At 43.0% G+C, this 22,613-nt stretch overlaps 1 protein-coding gene across 1 annotated transcript in view; it reads right to left on the bottom strand.

Moving 5' to 3' along the window:
* The window catches only part of LOC144752607 (scavenger receptor cysteine-rich domain-containing protein DMBT1-like), a 1,088,995-nt gene that overhangs the window by 457,630 nt on the left and 608,752 nt on the right, over positions 1-22,613 (bottom strand). The window contains exon 36 of the mRNA XM_078640489.1: positions 13,921-14,235. Within this exon, the coding sequence (XP_078496615.1) occupies positions 13,921-14,235 (315 nt within the window). The remainder of the gene's footprint in view (positions 1-13,920; positions 14,236-22,613) is intronic.

The raw sequence follows: 22,613 nt of genomic DNA, 5'->3' as shown, positions 1-22,613 counted from the left end.
AGCTGCCCGGTTAGCTGCCCGGTGAGCTGCCCGGTGAGCTGCCCGGTGAGCTGCCCGGTTCGCGTACCGGGACGCGCCTCTACGGCGTAAAATCGCAAAGAATTATTATTTTTTTTTTTTGCCCCGCGGGGCACTTTAATATCCCCCTCATCAATCCTAGGGGGTCAGGAGTGGTCTACCTTGCCCCCTTTCCTTCATTTCCCCCTTCGTTTTTCACCACATCTTGTCTCTCGATCGTACCGAGAGACAAGATGGCGGCCGCTCCGGACTGTTTAGAATGTTGACAGACACCGGAGAGCCAATCAGCTTCGCTTCGCGAAGTTCCGTTATGCGTCAGGTACGCGAACCGGGGCGCTAACCGGAGCGCTGTCACAGATATATATATTTTTTTAAACGTTCATTTCTCAAAATCCACTGGAGCACATATATTGAGACATAGCAAAGGCACGTCGGGCAAACCATATCTACAATTTTGCCAAGTTTCATGTAAATCTATTCAGCCGTTCGAGCTAAAAGTGAGTCCAACCGCCCTATGGAAAAATGAATGGGAAAAACGCGTTTTGGGACCCCCCTTTTTTCTCGGCCCCCCTTGACGAAACCCCCCCCAAATTTTTAGGGGCTGCTCAGAAACAAAATGTGCCATTTTCCTGAAAATTTCAGCTAATTCCGTCCACAAACGCCATGTTCCAGCGAAGGGGTCTGCAGGTTAGGGATGACATCCCATGCAAATGTGTGACTGGCAGGTAAGTCCAAAGAAAGAGCGTGTCTCCATTCCATTTAAATTATAGAGTTAAGCAGGCTCCCTCGAGTCCCCAAGCCGCAGCTACCTTAAACGCCCAGGTTGCATTCTTTACGAGGCTCCGAATGACTCGGCATCCTGTCCACAGAGAGGCGGAATTGCCTCTGCATCGCATCCCCGCCTTCTGGGGTCACCAGGTGTCCACCGGAAAAACTGCTACCGCAGAAACACTCTCACACCAGCCAAAGCTGCCGCTGCCAATGGTTCCGGTGAAACTTGCGCTGCGGGTTGCTTCTGGACCGTGTCACTGGCTCACACGGTAATGGATATCAGCACGCTTCTTTTGTGGAAAAGAATACAGAAGCCACCATGGGGAAATCCGAAGGAGCAGCTTTATTCTCATTTACAACAGGCAAATGCATTTCGGCCGCGAGGCCTTTCTCAATGCCCTCAGTTGCAGAAATGAACACGCCTCCTCCCCTTGGATTAATTTGAATGTCCTGCCCAGTCTTGATTGGCTGTTCTCCCTATTCCTCCCACTCCAGCCGGAGTGGGCTGCCCAACGTGCAGTGGCCACCAGGTGACCGGACTGCATGTCCCAGAATGCCATGTTCCAGCGAAGGGGTCTGCAGGTTAGGGATGACATCCCATGCAAATGTGTGACTGGCAGGTAAGTCCAAAGAAAGAGCGTGTCTCCATTCCATTTAAATTATAGAGTTAAGCAGGCTCCCTCGAGTCCCCAAGCCGCAGCTACCTTAAACGCCCAGGTTGCGTTCTTTACGAGGCTCCGAATGACTCGGCATCCGGTCCACAGAGAGGCGGAATTGCCTCTGCATCGCATCCCCGCCTTCTGGGGTCACCAGGTGTCCACCGGAAAAACTGCTACCGCAGAAACACTCTCACACCAGCCAAAGCTGCCGCTGCCAATGGTTCCGGTTAAACTTGCGCTGCGGGTTGCTTCTGGACCGTGTCACTGGCTCACACGGTAAGGGATATCAGCACGCTTCTTTTGTGGAAAAGAATACAGAAGCCACCATGGGGAAATCCGAAGGAGCAGCTTTATTCTCATTTACAACAGGCAAATGCATTTCGGCCGTGAGGCCTTTCTCAATGCCCTCAGTTGCAGAAATGAACACGCCTCCTCCCCTTGGATTAATTTGAATGTCCTGCCCAGTCTTGATTGGCTGTTCTCCCTATTCCTCCCACTCCAGCCGGAGTGGGCTGCCCAACGTGCAGTGGCCACCAGGTGACCGGACTGCATGTCCCAGAATGCCATGTTCCAGCGAAGGGGTCTGCAGGTTAGGGATGACATCCCATGCAAATGTGTGACTGGCAGGTAAGTCCAAAGAAAGAGCGTGTCTCCATTCCATTTAAATTATAGAGTTAAGCAGGCTCCCTGGAGTCCCCAAGCCGCAGCTACCTTAAACGCCCAGGTTGCGTTCTTTACGAGGCTCCGAATGACTCGGCATCCGGTCCACAGAGAGGCGGAATTGCCTCTGCATCGCATCCCCGCCTTCTGGGATCACCAGGTGTCCACCGGAAAAACTGCTACCGCAGAAACACTCTCACACCAGCCAAAGCTGCCGCTGCCAATGGTTCCGGTGAAACTTGCGCTGCGGGTTGCTTCTGGACCGTGTCACTGGCTCACACGGTAATGGATATCAGCACGCTTCTTTTGTGGAAAAGAATACAGAAGCCACCATGGGGAAATCCGAAGGAGCAGCTTTATTCTCATTTACAACCGGCAAATGCATTTCTGCCGCGAGGCCTTTCTCAATGCCCTCAGTTGCAGAAATGAACACGCCTCCTCCCCTTGGATTAATTTGAATGTCCTGCCCAGTCTTGATTGGCTGTTCTCCCTATTCCTCCCACTCCAGCCGGAGTGGGCTGCCCAACGACATATGCATGTTATTTACATGAAAGTTTTAAAAACACTAATAAAAGCAAAGCTAAAAAGCCACCTCATTACAAACAGAATGGCTTTAACTTAAACGAGGGCGAGATCTATTGCATTTTCAATGCTTGTTTACTTTGGTTCTACCAAGAAGGCATTCAGATGTGTCACACATTTGCCATAAATTCTGAATGTTAGCACTCTAGTTGCTCATTAGATCACTGTAGTAAAGCTAGTGCTCACCAGGGAAGTCTGCTGCTAATCATGGGTTGCAGCCATTTTCCCGCATTTTTTATCCCGCAGACTTTCAGTCCGCATACCATTATCCCGCAAGGTCATTGACCTCGCATACCATTATCCCGCATTGTTTCAAAACGCATGTGCATTTATCGCGCATGCCTTTACAAAGAATTACGTTTTAAAGGCATGTATGGTAAATGCATTTGCGTTGTGAAAACCACGATGACGAGAGAGGTAAGTGGGTTTGTGTTAATTTTTTCGTGGGTTAGTGATTGTGTAGTGTAGTGTAGTGTTGTGTAGTGTAGTGTTGTGTTAGTGTAGTGTAGAGTTGTGGTGGTTGTTTAGTGTAGGGTCATGCTGGGGGTAGTGTTTTAGGGTTTAGGGTTGTGTTGTAGTGTTTGCGTAGTGTAGGGTCATGCTGGGGGTAGTGTTTTAGGGTTTAGGGTAGTGTTGTAGTGTTTGCGTAGTGTAGGGTCATGCTGGGGGTAGTGTTTTAGGGTTTAGGGTTGTGTTGTAGTGTTTGCGTAGTGTAGGGTCATGCTGGGGCTAGTGTTTTAGGGTTTAGGGTAGTGTTGTAGTGTTTGCGTAGTGTAGGGTCATGCTGGGCGTAGTGTTTTAGGGTTTAGGATAGTGTTGTAGTGTTTGCGTAGTGTAGGGTCATGCTGGGGGTAGTGTTTTAGGGTTTTGGGTAGTGTTGTAGTGTTTGCATAGTGTAGGGTCATGCTGGGGTGTAGTATTTTAGGGTTTAGGGTAGTGTTGTAGTGTTTGCGTAGTGTAGGGTCATGCTGGGGGTAGTGTTTTAGGGTTTTGGGTAGTGTTGTAGTGTTTGCGTAGTGTAGGGTCCTGCTGGGGGTAGTGTTTTAGGGTTTTGGGTAGTGTTGTAGTGTTTGCGTAGTGTAGGGTCATGCTGGGGTGTAGTGTTTTAGGGTTTTGGGTAGTGTTGTAGTGTTTGCGTAGTGTAGGGTCATGCTGGGGTGTAGTGTTTTAGGGTTTTGGGTAGTGTTGTAGTGTTTGCGTAGTGTAGGGTCATGCTGGGGGTAGTGTTTTAGGGTTTTGGGTAGTGTTGTAGTGTTTGCGTAGTGTAGGGTCATGCTGGGGGTAGTGTTTTAGGGTTTTGGGTAGTGTTGTAGTGTTTGCGTAGTGTAGGGTCATGCTGGGGGGTAGTGTTTTAGGGTTTTGGGTAGTGTTGTAGTGTTTGCGTAGTGTAGGGTCATGCTGGGGGTAGTGTTTTAGGGTTTTGGGTAGTGTTGTAGTGTTTGCGTAGTGTAGGGTCATGCTGGGGTAGTGTTTTAGGGTTTAGGGTGGTGTTGTAGTGTTTGCGTAGTGTAGGGTCATGCTGGGGGTAGTGTTTTAGGGTTTAGGGTAGTGTTGTAGTGTTTGCGTAGTGTAGGGTCATGCTGGGGGTAGTGTTTTAGGGTTTAGGGTAGTGTTGTAGTGTTTGCGTAGTGTAGGGTCATGCTGGGGGTAGTGTTTTAGGGTTTAGGGTAGTGTTGTAGTGTTTGCGTAGTGTAGGGTCATGCTGGGGTGTAGTGTTTTAGGGTTTCGGGTAGTGTTGTAGTGTTTGCGTAGTGTAGGGTCATGCTGGGGGTAGTGTTTTAGGGTTTAGGGTAGTGTTGTAGTGTTTGCGTAGTGTAGGGTCATGCTGGGGTGTAGTGTTTTAGGGTTTTGGGTAGTGTTGTAGTGTTTGCGTAGTGTAGGGTCATGCTGGGGGTAGTGTTTTAGGGTTTAGGGTAGTGTTGTAGTGTTTGTGTAGTGTAGGGTCATGCTGGGGGTAGTGTTTTAGGGTTTAGGGTAGTGTTGTACTGTTTGTGTAGTGTAGGGTCATGCTGGGTGTAGTGTTTTAGGGTTTAGGGTAGTTTAGTTGTTTAGTGTATGCTAAAGGCATATTCGTTCTAAAAGTTTTCGTTATTTTAATTTGCGGCCTAATAGTACATGCGGGATTTCGTCATATATTCGCTAATCATACTTTCTATGGCAAAATGAACCCCCTCATTTTGTTCCTTTTTAAATTAAATGTTTTAAGAGTTACCACTTTATTCCAATCAAGATGGCTTCAGGTGTGCCATACCTTTGTAATAAGTAGGACTGTTAGCACTCTAATTGTTCTTTAGAACACTCTGGGACATTCTGTCATTGGGCTATAGTTGGGCTACATCTGGCTGATATTTGGGCTACATTTGTTGTTTTTTGTCTCTGGTGGCCATCTTTGGGCTACATTGGGCTACATTGGGCTACATTGGGCTACATTTGGGCTCCAACATATATATAGCCCAATGTTGCCCAATATATATTTTTCAAAGTTAATTTTCGTAAAAACCACTGGAGCCTATATCTTGAGACATAGCAAAGGCACATCGGGCTACCAGTCCCTACAATTTTGCCAAGTTTGGTGTAAATCCATTCAGCCGTTCAGGCTAAAAGTGAGGCCAACCGCCCTATGGAAAATTGCATGGGAAAAACACGTTTTGGGACCCCCCTTTTTTCTCGGCCCCCCCCCCTTGACGAAACCCCCCCAAATTTTCAGGGGCTGCTCAGAAACAAAATGTTCCATTTTCCTGAAAATTTCAGCCAATTCTGTCCTCAAACGCCAAAGTTATTCGACATAGAATTTTCAAAAATCCCATAGGAAAAAAATCCTAACTATATATACCTACTGGCTATCGCCAGTAGGTAATATATATATATATATATATATATATATATATATACACAAAAGACGGCGCACTCTGTCTGTCACACTGGCGTGTTTCGGCCAACTTGGAGAAAGGCCAAGTTGGCAAAAACGCGCCGGTGTGACAGACTGGCTCTGTATCAGCAATAAAGATTACATCGCAAGATTCTAGAGTGCGGCGTCTTTTGTGTTTTGGAATAGTATTGGCCATTGGTTCGGCCCAACGCTTGCACCCACTGCTGCGTGCTCCAACAGGAACCACATTGAGGCAAAATATATATATATATATATTTTTTTTTTTTGCCTCAATGTGGTTCTTGTTTGAGCGTGCAGCAGCTATATATATATATATATATATATATATTCAATGAAAAAACCATAGGTTTGAGACCATATATAGTTAGGTGAATATTTTAATCATACAAAACCAATGAAATTCCATATATAGTTAGTTGCACTAACTATATATTTCGCGCACCAGCAATCCACTGCTGATGATGTCACATATTACATCATTCATGACATGGTCAGTGACATCACTAATGACATCACTGATGACATCTCAAATGACATCACAGATGACATCACTGATGACATCTCAAATGACATCACTGATGACATCACTGATGACATCATCCAGTGACTGTGTGTTTCTGTAAAGTTTAAATATGTTTGACATATTGAAGAATGAGTGGATGTATAAGTGTCTGGATGAAGGATTTAGTAGGTGCGTGACTGACTGTATGAGTGAGTGAATAAATGTGTCGTACTAAATGCATGGGTTAGTGACTAAACTGTCTGAATGTGTGCCTCAGTATGTCTGTTGTGATGTAAACTGCTGCATGTGTTGATCATTAGCTATACGAGAGGCTATATGTGTTATTGATTGGTTGCCCAAGTATTTGTATGGGAGATTGAGTTTGTGTGGGGGTGGCTGGGAGGTGTGTGACTCTGTGCATAGATGTGTGAGCAGTTGATTCACTAGGTGTATGAGTTCAAGAGTGCATGTGGAAACAGCTACATGGGCGGTTGACTGTGCATGAGTGTATTGATGAGTGAATGGATATCTCAATGCTACATGTCATAGTAAGTACATATGTAAAACACAGTACATGTGAGAGTTGGCATATATAAATAACTGTGCATGAGAGCCAGTGAATGTGTGAGTGGCTGTATGGATCATTGTGAACTTGTATCAGGGATTGTATAAGAGAGTAAATATGTGTTAGTATATGTTTGAATAAGTAAGGTGTGTATAACTGTATAGTTGAGGAAATGGAGGTGAGATTGATTCTTTGCATGACTGACTAGGTGTGTGAGTAACTCCATGGATGAGTGACAGTGTGTGAGTGTCTGTATACACTGAGTGTATCTAAGGTTATATTAGAGTCTGAAGAGGTTCATCGTATTAGCACATGAATGATGTCATCGATGATGTGATCATTGATGTCAAATGAGATGTGATCAGTGATGTCATCAGTGATGTCATTTGAGATGTCATCAGTGATGTCATCAGTGATGTCATTTGAGATGTCATCAGTGATGTCATTTGAGATGTCATCAGTGATGTCATTTGAGATGTCATCAGTGATGTCATCAGTGATGTTATTTGAGATGTCATCAGTGATGTCACTGACCATGTCATGAATGATGTAATATGTGACATCATCAGCAGTGGATTGCGGGTGCGCGAAATATATAGTTAGTGCAACTAACTATATATGGAATTTCATTGGTTTTGTATGATTAAAATATTCACCTAACTATATATGGTCTCAAACCTATGGTTTTTTCATTGAATTTTCAAGGTTTTGTAAATGCAAATACCTAACTATATATGGTCTCAAACCTATGGTTTTTTCTGTGAATTTCAAAGGTTTTTTGAATGCTAATTCCTAACTATATAAGGCCTGAAACCTATGGTTTTTTCAGTGAATTTGCAAGGTTTTTTAAATGCTAATTCTATTAGCGGATAACGTTTTTATATATTCAAACGTTTTTTAATGCTAATTCCTAACTATATAAGGCCTGAAACCTATGGTTGTTTCAGTGAATTTCAAAGGTTTTTTAAATGCTAATTCCTAACTATATAAGGCCTGAAACCTATGGTTTTTTTAGTGAATTCGCAAGGATTTTTAAATACTAATTCTTAACTATATAAGGCCTGAAACCTATGGTTTTTTCAGTAAATTTCAAAGGTTTTTTAAATGCTAATTCCTAACAATATAAGGCCTGAAACCTATGTTTTTTTCTTTGAATTTCAAAGGTTTGTTAAATGCTAATTCCATTAGCGGATAACGTTTAAATGTATTAATATCCTAGTGGGACCACCTGAGCGGCCCTAAGGGGTCAGGGTGTTTCTACCCTGCCCCCTTTTTGTGTTCTACACGTTTTTTTTCTGCTTTCTTGTGCCTCAGTCTACTAAGACCCAAGATGGATGCCAACACCTCCTGGTTAGAAGTGTTGACAGCCAATGAGCATGCAGCTTTCTCGGGAAGGCATGCTGATTAGCTGTCACTGTCTGTCAACACTAGCACAATTAATTAATTAATTAATTAATTAATTAATTATTAATTAATTAATTAATTATGTGCTTATATAGCGCTGGAATCACTCCCGAAGGGGTACCTCCGCGCTTCGACCGCTGCGAAACCCTTCCTGGCTTCCCTGAGAGATGGTCCCTTAATGGGTATCTCCAGGGTGAGACCAGGCATCCCCGGCGGTCTGGTGGGGCCGTTAGTGAAGATGAGGCAAGCTAGTGCCCAGAGTTGCCGAGTGTGATCGCTGATCAGAGTGGGCACCGAGGCGAGGGAATTATCGAGTCCGCTGACCCTGGTCCAGAAACCTGCCGCGTCGGGAATCGAACCCTGGTCCCGGGCCGTCCTCTGCTCTCGGGTCTGCCGCCTCTAACCAGTGAGCCACACTACTCCACCACAAGATAGATGCCAACACCTCCTGGTTAGAAGTGTTGACAGCCAATGACCATGCAGCTTTCTCGGGAAGGCATGCTGATTGGCTGCCACTGTCTGTCAACACTCAAAACCAGGAAGTGTTGGCAGCCATCTTGTGCCTTGTTAGAACCAAGGCACAAGAAAGCAGTGAAACAAAGTTGTGAAACTCGCAAAGGGGCCAGAGTAGAATCACCCTGACCCCCTAGGCCTGCCCAGGGGGTCCCACAAAGACCCCAAAGGCAAAAAAAAAAGATTTTTTTTTAAAAATCGGGGTACGCGTACCGTGCGCGTACGGTACGCGTACCCCGCGACTTTAAAAAAAATATATATATTTTTGCCTTCGGGGTCCTTCTGGGACCCCCTGAGCAGGTCTAGGGGGTCAGGGTGCTTCTACCCAGCCCCCTTTTTGAGTTCTACATGTTTGTTTTTCTGCTTTCCTGTGCCTCAGTCTACCGAGGCACAAGATGGCTGTCAACAGTTTCTGTTTTGGAGTGTTGACAGACATTGGCAGCCAATCAGCATGCAGCTCGTGCGCTTGAGGTACGCTTACCGTACGCGTACGTGCGCGTACCGTAAGCGCACCGGTAAGCTCACGGGTAAGCTGCTATAGATATATATATTTTCTTTAACCTTAATTTCTCAAAATCCACTGGACCGCATATCTTGAGACCTAGCAAAGGCACATTGGGCTAACAGTCCCTACAATTTTGCTAAGTTTGGTGGAAATCCATTCAGCCGTTCGGGCTAAAAGTGAGTCCAACCGCCCTATGGAAAATTGCATAGGGAAAACGCGTTTTGGGACCCCCCTTTTTTCTCGGCCCCCGCTTGACGAATCCCCCCCCAAACTTTCAGGGAAGGACTGGAGAGTAAATGTGCCATTTTCAGGAAAATTTCAGCCAATTCCGTCCATCAACGCCAAAGTTATTCAACATAGAATTTTGAAAAATCCCATAGGAAAAAAATCCTAACTATATATACCTACTGGCGACCGCCAGTAGGTAATATATATATATATAAAATTTCTATGGCAAAATGAAACCCCTCGTTTTTTTCCTTTTCAAATTAAATGTATTAAGTGTTACCACTTTATTCCAATCAAGATGACTTCAGGTGTGCCATACTTTTGTCATAAGTAAGACTGTTAGCGTACTAGTTGTGCTTTAGAACACTCTGGGACATTCTGTCATTGGGCTATAGTTGGGCTACATCTGGCTGATATTTGGGCTACATTTGGGCTCTTTTGTCTCTGGTGGCCATCTTGGGAGACTGCATATCAGAATTTTTTTAATGAAATATAAGAGGATTTGAGAAGTCACTCAAAATGTGCCCTCATTTTTCTTTCTTCAGCACTAATCATAATTTCTATGGCAAAATGAACCCCCTCATTTTGTTCCTTTGCAAATTAAATGTTTTATGTGTTAACACTTTATTCCAATCAAGATGACTTCAGGTGTGCCATACTTTTGTCATAAGTAAGACTGTTAGCACTCTAGTTGTTCTTTAGAACACTCTGGGACATTCTGTCATTGGGCTATAGTTGGGCTACATCTGGCTGATATTTGGGCTACATTTGGGCTCTTTTGTCTCTGGTGGCCATCTTGGGAGACTGCATATCAGAATTTCTTTAATGAAATATAAGAGGATTTGAGAAGTCACTCAAAATGTGCCCTAATTTTTCTTTCTTCAGCACTAATCATAATTTCTATGGCAAAATGAACCCCCTCATTTTGTTCCTTTGCAAATTAAATGTTTTAAGTGTTAACACTTTATTCCAATCAAGATGACTTCAGGTGTGCCATACTTTTGTCATAAGTAAGACTGTTAGCACTCTAATTGTTCTTTAGAATACTCTGGGACATTCTGTCATTGGGCTATAGTTGGGCTACATCTGGCTAATATTTGGGCTGCATTTGATTTTTTTTGTCTCTGGTGGCCATCTTTGGGCTACATTGGGCTACATTGGGCTACATTGGGCTACATTTGGGCTCTAACATATATATAGCCCAATGTAGCCCAATATATATTTTTCAAAGTTAATTTTCGTAAAAACCACTGGAGCATATATCTTGAGACATAGCAAAGGCACATCGGGCTAACAGTCCCTACAATTTTGCCAAGTTTGGTGGAAATCCATTCAGCCGTTCGGGCTAAAAGTGAGTCCAACCGCCCTATGGAAAATTGCATGGGGAAAACACGTTTTGGGACCCCCTTTTTTCTCAGCCCCCGCTTGACGAATCCCCCCTAAACTTTCAGGGAAGGACCAGAGAGTAAATGTGCCATTTTCAGGAAAATTTCAGCCAATTCCGTCCATCAACGCCAAAGTTATGCAACATAGAATTTTGAAAAATCCCATAGGAAAAAAATCCTAACTATATATACCTACTGGCGACCCCCAGTAGGTAATATATATATATATATATATATATATATATATATATATATATATATATATATATATATATATATATATATATATATATATATATATATATATATATATACTCACGAAACTGTAAAGAAATGAAGAATTGAGACTCCAGAGAGGCCACTGGAAAAGAAGAGAGCACTGAGCTCTACATAACCAGAGATAAGGAATAATGACATGTAAGATTATACTCACTGAGAGCGTGACATTTGAGGAAATTGTCATGATCAATAAAGTTGAAAAGAACAAACTATGAGAAAAAATTGGAATTAAAGGTGACAAACATTCTGGATGCATGATTAAGAACTGAGGAAAAAGCGGAACTAAGGCATGAAGCAGCAGCTGAAACACCCTAAAAGAGTAAATAAAGTAAAAAGACTACATATCCCATAATGCCTCCTAATTGGCAAAAATGGGAGAACATATAAGGAATAAAGAGATGATGGACTCACACACCGTGAGCAAGACCTATTGTAGGTTGAAACGCGTTGGTGGTGGTAACTGGTGAATAATTGCACAGAATAAATCCTTAGAATACGACCTTGTTGGAGTGCGGTGTTTTCCTCTACCTAAAGGAACCTTGTTGTCTTTGATATTGCGAGGATAAGCCCATCCTCGGCACCAACACCCGCTATGCAAAGTGCGCTCACCTTGGGGATGTTTTTTGCTGTATATATATATATATATATATATATATATATATATATATATATATATATATATATATATATATATATACACCCACAGAAGCTGACGCTGCAAGGACACCCTGCCTGATGGACCGGGACTTTTCTGACGAGCATCATTATTTATATATTCCAAAAGATGACACCCCTGCATCCAGTGACAAACAAAAGCCCACCAGCCGGTTAGTGGCATTTAAAGTTTCTTTTAATTGCAGAGGGTTACAGCATGACCGGTTTCAGCTCCCTCCGGGCCTTAATCATATGTGATGTGGGCAGTTAGTCTATTTTTAAATCCATAAGCTTTACAACACTGAAGATGGACTACGGGTAATGTTCCATTCTATTGTCATAGTAAAAACTTTAGTAGTTCCTGGACTTTTCCACTTAGCTGCAATAACATTTGTGGAAGGTACCTTTTGGGGGAAAAAATTAATTCTCTGAAACTACATGTGAAGAGGCAGGAGGGATGCCGTCCTGTTCAGCAGATTGTATTACTGTTTTGCCCTATATGAAATGGATTTCTTTTGAGGCAACCAAAGTATAATTATTTGTGGGGGGCTCAAACCCTGGGGCATGTGGGGGGCTCGAACCCCCCCACATGCCCCAGGGACCGCCACCTCCCCGAGGCACTGATATTTAAATTCCGGGGTCCATAAAGGATTCCCGAGCCCCGGGACCACCACCTCCCCTGGGTTTTGCCAATGTTGAGGGGTGGGGCACACGGTCCCCCTCCAGGAGCCCTTGATGGCCCTGGCGACCGCCACCCCCCAGGGCCGTCTCCTGCAGTGTCCCGGGGTGCTGTGCAGCTCCCACCCTGTCATTGCAAACTGCTTTGCTTCCTTGAAGCGAGAAGAGGGAAACCTGCTCTCGCTTCAATGAGGCAAAGCAGATTGCTTTCCCACACGGGGAGCTGCATGTTAGCAATGCCGGCTCCTGCAGGACGGGGGAGTCAGCTGGACTGGGGGGGCATTGGGGCTCCCCCCACGGTCCCCAACCACGCGGCCCCCCTCCCCAAAATTTAAAAAATAAATTAAAAATAAATAAATAAATAAATAAAGGCCGGCCCAGGGGATGGGGTCCCCCGGGCCAATAGACCCCTCAGGAAAAACCTAATAAAATGTGTCCATGCCCCCGGAGATGGGGTCCCCGGGCCGGAATTGGCCACAGTGAGTGGGTATGTAGTTATTGGTGTTGGAGAGCCTATGGTTTTGAGAATGGCAGTCTGTAATTTAGAGTGGGTGTATCAAAGGTTATATTAGGGTGTGAGAAAATGCATCAAATTATAATATGGATGATGTCATCAGTGATGTCATCAGTGATGTCACTAACCATGTCATGAGAGATGTAATATGTGACGTCATCAGCAGTGCATTGCGGGGGCGCGAGCTATAGTTAGCTGAACTAACTATAACGGGGGAATTTCTATGGTTTTGTACGAGTGAAATGTCCAACTAACTGTAACTTTCCCTAAAAACAATGTTTTTTTCAGTGAATTTCTAAGGTTTTTTAAATGCTAATTTCTAACTATAGCGTGCCTGAAACATAAGGTTTTTTTAGTGAAATTCAAAGGTTTTTTAAATGCTAATTTCTAACTATAACGTGCCTTTATATATATATATATATATATATTTAAAAATACACACACGGACACACCTACATGGAGAAGTGTGGCTCACTGGTTAGAGCAGGCAGACCCTGAAGCAGAGGTCAGACCCGGGACCAGGGTTCAATTCCCGACGCGGCAGGGTCTTGAGCTCAAATGTCCATGGACTCGATAATTCTCGCTTCGGTGCCTGACCTAATCATGGGTTCACACTCTGCAACTCTGGGCATTAAGCTTGCTTAATCTCCACAACGGCCCCCCTGCGGCGGGATGCCTGGCTTTCACCTTGGGGATGCCCTGTAGGGGCTATCTCACAGGGAAAAGCCAGGACGGGTTCCCAAGGCAAGCGCGGAGATACCCCTTCGGGGGTCGATTCAGGCGCTACATAAGAAACATAATAATAATAATAATAATAATACATGTGTGCGTGTGTGTGTGTGCAATATATTTATATGAAAGCATAAGAAACATGAGACTGTCTAGGCCAACTGATAAAGCGAAATCGATCTACTAAGATCTCTACTTTTTATTCATTTAAATATCACACAGTTCCCTTAGACCCTTCACGCTTCCACAGGAAAAGACAGCTGCTAATGCCAACTGCAAATAGAAAACAGAATGCAGACAACATGACTATGGTGAGAAACAATTTGTCCTGAGCACTGACATCGGAGTAGCAACATATTTGGCTCCACAAAATGAATCCCTTACCTGAGCAGGTGACTCCAGCGTCCTCCAGGTGTACACAGTTGTGTCGCATCCACCCTAAGTGACCGCACTCCGACAGGGAGGACTCTGAGCCTGTGCAGTTGACATCGTCAAGAAGAATGCTTCCATTGCCTTGACCAAAGTAGGCAGAGCCAAGAGCGGAAACTGCCCAGCCACAGCCGAGCTCTCTGCACACAACTTCTGCATCGCTTAGGTCCCAGAAGTCATCACACACCGTCCCCCAGGAGGAGATGTAGTAGAGCTCAACGCGGCCCGCGCACCTGCTGCCACCATTCTGGAGTCGGATGGGGAAACGCACTGGAGAAAAAAGCACAGGGAACCAGAAGGTGATTATGTTGATTGTCTAATAATCATCTCTAGAGTACCAAAGATACCAAAGAGAAACTAAAGATTATAATTAAAGGTCATGTCTTCACATCTAAACAGCCCTTAAACGGAAGTAATATTGTACTTAACCAAAGTCACTAATTTTGAATCCAATTGAGGGTAAAAAAACGTTTTGCTAAAGCTACAAAATGCTGCAGAGCCATAAAAACACATCTTTCACCTTAATTATCCCGTTGACGAAATTGTTATCCAGCAAAAGTAGCTCTCTCTCAGTAACAGGAGAAAAGCACGTTTATAATCTTGAACTGCATCCCTCGGGTTCCCTGAACTTTGTAATATACATATATTCCAATTAACACGAAGTAAAAGGCAGGTGAACCCACCAGTTCTAGAAAACCACAAAATGTTACCAACCAATCTTCCCTTTTGAAGCACAGGAAATAAAATGTTCCTTAGTTGTGACATGATTTCTCTAGCCTGGGTAACTTCCAACTTCAAAGGCTATGTACTGTCGCACAGAGCCAAGCAAAGGACCCTGAAGCATGTTTTCTATCCCAGTTGGAAAAACTTGTTTTAAAATGTACGTCCTAATGATGCTAAGAAGTGCATTCAATTTCCCTGTGACCTGTAACCACCGTAGATTACTTTTATGTTCATATTGTGAAATGTATAAAGTGGACAAAACCACATGGGTTTTACACAAACCAAAGTAATGTAACAAATTTGTGTAAACGTCAGGACAGGGGAGCATTATCCTTCAACCTTAAGGTGGTGTTTAAGCAGGTGAGTTTGTGGGGCCTTTCAGTAGGATAGAAAATTCTGAACGAGTCTGAGTTCTTCTTTGAGGAGATTCTAACTTCATTGAACTTTGCTAAATACTGATTGCTTGTGACTTTTTGATTTACGGGTCACACGAATTTCCAGCAAGAGGCAGGACCTGCCTCCACCGTTTCTTGGACCTCCAGTACCCAGGGGAGTAACGCAGGCCCCTGAGGTGTAGGGAGGTGTGGGCAGTCTCTCAGAGGTCCCAAAATCTTCAAATGGGGTCCAGTTTCGCTCAAGGCCAATACATATCTGTGAGATATGGGAGACTCACATTCTATGGGAAGAGTGAGGGGTAGCATAAATCTGCATTACACCACTGCTGGTAGAGTGGAGTATGTCTGTCGAGCATGTGGGAAGACTGACATGAAGCATTTTATGTATGACATATGCAATTCTGACACGTATTGTGATCTTGAGAGGAAATCTGTATATGTTTCTCAGAATAAGCGTTATGCGGTCTGGCATTCTGGCAAAAGGTGTGATGCTGTTTATAAATTACTTGGGAGATGCCAGGAAAGAGCTGAGGAGTCCATTAAAAAAAGCATCGCCCCAATCAAGGTGTGATAAAACCAGTACTTTAAATTCTGTCGTCAGTCGAGAGGAAAGCAGATTGTAGGCTTGAGTTTTCTTAGTTTTCTCATCATTTTGTCATCATGGACAAGTACTACATTAGGGAGCTTTGGGGAACTCAAATGTTGTTGCTTTTGCTATTGTCACTTGAAATTTGCAAAGCATTCTGATGGCCACTTGTGTGGCCTGGTACCACATGGGTAGATAAGGGGTGGCCTATGTAGGAATAAATTGGATTGATGAGCAAGGTTCCTAGCAGTATGTGAATCAAGCACATTAAAACTGCTTATAGGCAGAAGTATGAAATAGATAGAATAGTGTGCTGATCCAAGCCTTCATCTGGTGCATTAGTGTGAGAAACAGGGTTGTTGGTTAAGGGGGTGAAACAAAAGCAGTCAGGCTTAACTTGGAGGCAATGTTTTAAAGTAACAAAGTGAAAACTCACACAAGAAAGATCGCATATCAATTTACAAAACTAGAATACAATTGAAAACATTATTCAACATCAAAATAACAAAAATCCAATCAATAGAACTAGAGACATGTCATTTCAAAGGTTTAGTACCTAAAAGAGCAAAGCGCCACTCTTGGTAATCTGGTCATTCCACACTGAGGAAAAGTCACAAGATCAACCTGACTGCAATGGAGAGCGGGCTGGATACACGGACCAGGTAAGTCATGCCGAAAACATTACCTTCTCAAAGTCCAGCGCAAAGTCAAGTTTGTAGTGCAGGAGGCCGCAAAGAGCAGTGAGAGTGTGGGGATAGACGTTGCTGTAGTGCGAAGATTCTGTCAGGTGTCAAGGACAGTCGTTGCTGGAGTTTCTTATTGCTGGTCATCGCAGACTGTCAATGCTGTAGCATGAAGTGCAGATCTCGCGTTGCCAATCTTCGCTGGCAGTCGCTGTAGTGCAATGAGTCTAGGTCACCAGAACTATGAGTTGGCGGTCAGCATGGGCGGCAAGATCTTGCCAAAAATGGGTCAGTTTGCAGTCACAAAGAGCCCAAAATGTCAGTATTTCTCCTTTTTCCTTCAGTAGTAGTTCAACTGATGGCAGGTTCCAGGACTTGGGAGGCTTCTCTTGTTGATCAGTAACTCAATCCAGCAGAGGTCTGCAAGCCTCAGGCAAGTCCAGTTTGCAAGTCCAGGCAGGACCAGAGCAGCAAGTCAGCTGGGCAGTGACAGGGAGGCCACTGGAGGTTTTTTATGTCACTGTGGCTATGAACAGCAGGTCAGTCAGTGGCCCCTGGGAGTCATTTCAAGTAGCCTGGGATAAAGGGAGCAGGCCCACTCTTCCTTCTCAGACAGCAGGGAAGACCTCCAGCAGCAGAGCAGTACTCTGGCAGCAGGACAATCCTTCTTCTGTAGTATCCACATGTCCATTAGTGTACTGAAAATGTGGTCTGAGGTTCAAATATTTATACCTAGTGCCAGCTATGAAGTAGGAGAAACTTCTAGACTTTCTCCAACATCTGGATTTGGTATTTCCTTCATCCCTGCCCTGGGCCCAGAATGTCTGGAGTTACATAAGGCTTGAGTGAAGATCTTTGTGTGTGTGTTTGCTGAGGTAGCTCCTTTAAAGTGCATGTGTGGTAAGTGACAGCTCCAACCCCTTCCATTATACCAGGAAGGCTTATCCTGTCAACACCGTATCCCTGTATATAATACTGTCTGGGAGGAAAACACAAAGGCCAACTGCCAATTATGCCTAGTCATGAGACAAAGGATACCGTTTGCAGGCACAAAATGGTTACGACAAGGAAATGCCAACTTTCTAAATGTCAAATAATAAAGAAGGCTGACAAGGTGAATATTCAAACCCTGACTCATGAAATATAAATAGATTATGTCAACAATATATGTTTACATAAAAATATCTCTTTTTACTGAGCATCAAAGGGATAAAGAAAATAATTCAACACTCGAGTGCTTGCAAAAAACCTAACATTTTTACTTAAGGTCAAACCAAAAACACAAACAAAAAAATGGGTTACACAAATTCCAGCATCCAACAGATTAAAGACCCAAAAGTGTCCCATCAATTCCATAGATAGGGCCAAGAGTACTGTTGATCCGCTCTTACAAGAAGGCAGTTAGAAAGGGACCGAATCTGTTGATGAAAAAATTAGTTATGTGTTGACAAAAGTCAAAGTGGTTTCAAAGAAGCAAATAGTGGGCAGACTTTGACGTTTTAGTCTCTTATATAGTTAATAGGCAGGACCATCCTTAAGACAATGCTTAGAAATAAAATACGCCTTATATTTCACAGTTTAGGGCCATCTTTCTTTGAAACCCGCAAGAAAATGCACATTATAATTATAATTAGATATCTTTTAAATTTGCCTTCACCACAATAGTTAGTGTTGTAGTATGAAAAATTTCGATTTTACTTTGTTGAAGGTTCTTAACAATTAGAACACAAAATGTGGTCCTGTGGCTCTAGTCCTGAGTACCGATATAAATGGCCATTAAATCCAGTTATAACTACTATGTGCATTTTCCTGCAGGTTTCAAAGAAAGATGACACTAAACTGTGAGATTTGTGTGTGTTTTGGAGGCAGCCTTCTGAAGTGTATGTCAAGCATAGAACAGCTACGCTCCAGCCATCCTGGCATGATGGCCCATCCTGCCAACTTTTATCTAACTGTAAGGGGAAAATACACAAACCCTAACTGATAAGTTATTCATAGTCATCTGACCCAGTACCCTCCCAGCTGGTGCTAAATGGTTAGGACAAAAAAGTCAAATTCTAAAAGTAGCTTATTCACAAAAGTGACTTCAAATCTGACGTTACCATTAAAGAAGATTTTAAATTACAATTAATTTGAGTCCAAATATGACATATTTACCTGTTCCCAATCAAAGGTGAACACTTATTAAATGTAATACGGTAACCCAATGTTATCCTTTGGGAGAGGCAGTCCTTAAAGTAGCGAAAAAGAAATTTAGGAGTTTTTCACTACCAAGACATGTAAAAATTAAAATAAACATATGCCCTACTTTTTCAAAACATTGCCCCCTGCCTACAGCCTATTTAGAGCCAACCTTAGGGTGACTTATATGTATTACAAAGCAGGGTTTAAGCTTGGCAAGAGTTTATTTTGCCAGTTTAAAACTACCCTTCAGACAGTGCTTACAGTAGTGAAAAACACATTTAGGAGTGTTGCACTACCAAGACATATAAAAATAAACAAAAAACACATGCCATACTTTTTCAATACATTGCACATTGCCCTATGGGCCACTTAGAGCCAACTTTAGGTGACTTATATGTATTACAAAGCAGGGTTTTGGCTTGGCAAAAAGTTTTTTTTTGCCAGGTTGAAAAGTTTAAAACTCCCCTTCAGGAAGAAAAGACAGTTCTGAGACATGTTTTAAATGGTCACTGTAGTGGGTGGCTCAATGAGTGCTACAGGACCAATAGGAGTATTTGCCAAATGGTTAGGACAAAAATGTCAAATTCTAAAAGTAGCTTATTCACAAAAGTGACTTCAAATCTAATGTTACCATTAAAGAAGATTTTAAATTACAATTAATTTGAGTCCAAATATGACATATTTACCTGTTCCCAATCAAAGGTGAACACTTATTAAATGTAATACGGTGACCAAATGTTATCCTAAGGGAGAGGCAGTCCTTAAAGTAGCGAAAAACAAATGTAGAAGTTTTTCACTACCAGGACATGTAAAAATTAAAATAAACATATGCCCTACTTTTTCAAAACATTGCCCCCTGCCCTATAGGCTATTTAGAGCCAACCTTAGGGTGACTTATATGTATTACAAAGCAGGGTTTAAGCTTGGCAAGAGTTTATTTTGCCAGTTTAAAACTACCCTTCAGGCAGTGCTTACAGTAGTGAAAAAGACATTTAGGAGTGTTGAACTACCAGGACATGTAAAATTAAATAAAAAACACATGCCATACTTTTTCAATACATTGCACACTGCCCTATGGGCCATTTAGAGCCAACTTTAGGTGACTTATATGTATTACAAAGCAGGGTTTTGGCTTGGCAAAAAGTTTATTTTTGTCAGGTTGAAAAGTTTAAAACTCCCCTTCAGGCAGCAAAGACAGTCCTGACACATGTTTTAAATGGTCACTGTAGTGGGTGGCTCAATGAGTGCTACAGGACCAACAGGAGTATTTAATTATAGGGGTGGGCGGAATGCTCCATTCTGCCCTCAGAATATTGTCCACTCCATGTTACTCAAACATGGAGTTCTAGCCAAATTCTGTGTGGCTCGATTATTTTCCTGCGAGACTACAGAGTATGTGAGCTGGTGAGCGCGATCAAGATTGGTTGTCCCCTAGCATGATTTTCTAACGCGGATGGTCACCGGTGTTTGTGGGCGGTTACAGTCATAGAACTGCTGTTCGAGTAATAATAATAATAATAATTTCTTTATTCGGTTTTTGTCATTATAAAACCATAAAAGCAACAGTATAAAATTTACAGGATAAAAATAGGTCACACAAAAAAGGTTTTTTACAGATTCTTTCGGTGTCTGATAATACATTTTAAATAGTTCAATATATGGTAACAGGTGCGCTCAGAACCTAGCATCTGCAAAGAAATCATGGCCGGACGACATTGTCTGAAACCCCAGGCTTTTAGTAATGGAAATAGCCAGATTTTCCTATGGGGGAGATGATATTTACAGAACAGTATCGTATGCATACATGTTTGTGCCGAGGTCTCATCACAGGGGCATAAAGTCAATTTTCCTTCCCAGATGTTCATTTGCGGGAAGGCTACTAGTCTATGAAACAAATTAAGTCTGAGCCTAGTCAAAAGCATCCTTTCATATGAGTTAAACTCCAATGCAAGATAGGGCTGGATTTGTGGCGTTAGCTGTACCATATTTGCATGTTGTGCAGATTGTTTGTTTGATAACAGAGTAATTCTGAGTGACTCTAGGTGGCTCATTGCTTTCTGTTTCAGTTCTTTCTTGCTTATCTCAATCAATGCTTGTGGAGTAGTATAATATCTTTCTAGGCCCATATCCGTAAAGAATCGCTTAATATATGTAAGCCAGGCTATCCTGTGCGCATTATCCAGGGCCATTGAGTCCTCTAAGATGGCCTTGGTCAGCATGTTCTTATCGGATATCCATATGCGCCTCCATAGTAGCAGTGGCTGGACTTTTATTAGATCCTCAATGTAGGGGATTCCTAGTTCCATGTGGCATGCATATGTTGATGAGCACCTGGGGGCAGATAGAAGAAATCTTATGAACAAGTTCTCAGCTGTTTGTAGAGATCCAGCATCAACATGTCCCCAGACGCCAGCCCCATATAGAGCAGTGGCCAAACATTTTGCGGAATAGATTTGTAACATCTCCACTGGTGATTTCCTTCCAAGTCTTTGTGAGAAACTAATCAGGGCAGTGTTAGCTCTCCTAAATGCGTGTTTTCTCGACTCGATAGCCGCTTTCCAATTTAGTTTCTCATCGATCATTATGCCCAAATAGGGATACTGTGAGGTTCTCTCAAGGTTTTGATTATTTAGGGTAATGTTCTTAATTCGTTTTTTCCCTCCACCAGCCACCATTATAAACGTTTTTTTCACATTTATATGTAGGTCTAGTGCTCCCATAAAATCGGCATATTTATTTAGGGATTTCTGAAGTTCTATGGGAGTGCGAGCCAAGATTACCGCGTCATCCGCGTATAGCAGTGCCGGGATCATGCGTTGTTTTAGTCTTGGGAGGTCTTGCCCCCCTCTCAACATTTTCTCTTCCAACCCGTTTGTATATAGGGAGAAAAGGAAGGGGGCCAAGACGCACCCCTGCCTGACACCTCGCTCTACCTTGAATGACCCAGTAAGCTCGCCCTTTATCCCATAGCGCACTCGCGCAGAAGCGTCCGTGTATAATTCCCTTAGGAAGTCCAGTAGTGGGGGATCTACCCCCATGTTTCGCAGAAGGGTCCATAGCTTTGCATGGGAGACGCAATCGAAAGCAGAGGACAAGTCCACGTATACCATGTACATTGTCCCCTGCTTTGCATGAATATACTTGGCTACAATTAGACTTAGATTGAGAGCCTGTTCTACAGTTCCAAACCCTTCTCTGAAACCAAATTGAAGGTCCGATAAGATCTTACTATCATCAGCCCATTGTTGGAGTTGTTCCAGGATACTCTGCCAACTACTTTTCCTGTGGTGTCCAATAAAGAGATCGGTCGATAACATTTGGGATCTTGACGATCCCCTTTTTTAAAAATAGGTACCATAATGGAGTTGGACCAAGACTCCATTAAGCCCAGTCTCGCTGTTGCGGTGCATACTCTGGTGAGTATAGGGGCCCAAAGATCCAGGTGTTGTTTAAAGAGATCCACAGGGACCCCGTCTGGCCCTGGGGCCTTGCCCCCTTTACTTAAGTTCAGTGCTTTCAGAACCTCGGAGATATCGAACTGCAAATTTATTGGAAAGTCGACAGGAGGATGAGAGTAAGCTGTTTCTTCCTGTGATGGTGTTAATTTAAAAATGTGGGAGAAGTGGTTTACCCAGGTTTCCTCTTCTATCGCTACATCAATCTGAGGTCTGCTAGAATCAGAAAGAAAAGGGGTTTTCACAATCCGCCAAAAAGATTCACTGTTTTTTGTAAGAGTACTTTTATGTAAATCGTTCCATAAGGACTGTTTCAGCTCCTGTTTTCTTTGTTTCCTGGCCTTTTTATACTGAAGTCTTAGATGTTTGATCAGTTGTTTGTCTCTTGTTGGTTGTCTGAGGGCCTCTTTTAGCTTGTTTAGTGAGGTGGTACATTCGTGATTGAACCAGCCTGGAATTGTTGGGTTGTTTGACTTGTTTTCCCTGGTCAGCAGTAGTTTGATTTTGTCCAAGATAATCTTGAAGTTTACAAGAACGATGTTATCATCAGAGTCCAAATCTAGGCATTTTATTATGTAGGGATATAAAGTTTTTATTATGTTGCTGCTTAGCTGGATTGGAT

This window comes from Lissotriton helveticus, chromosome 5_1, assembly GCF_964261635.1.
Source record: "Lissotriton helveticus chromosome 5_1, aLisHel1.1, whole genome shotgun sequence".
Lineage (NCBI taxonomy): Eukaryota > Metazoa > Chordata > Amphibia > Caudata > Salamandridae > Lissotriton > Lissotriton helveticus.
The sequence above is the reverse complement of the archived record's forward strand: the minus strand, read 5'-3'. Positions and strand labels throughout refer to the sequence as shown.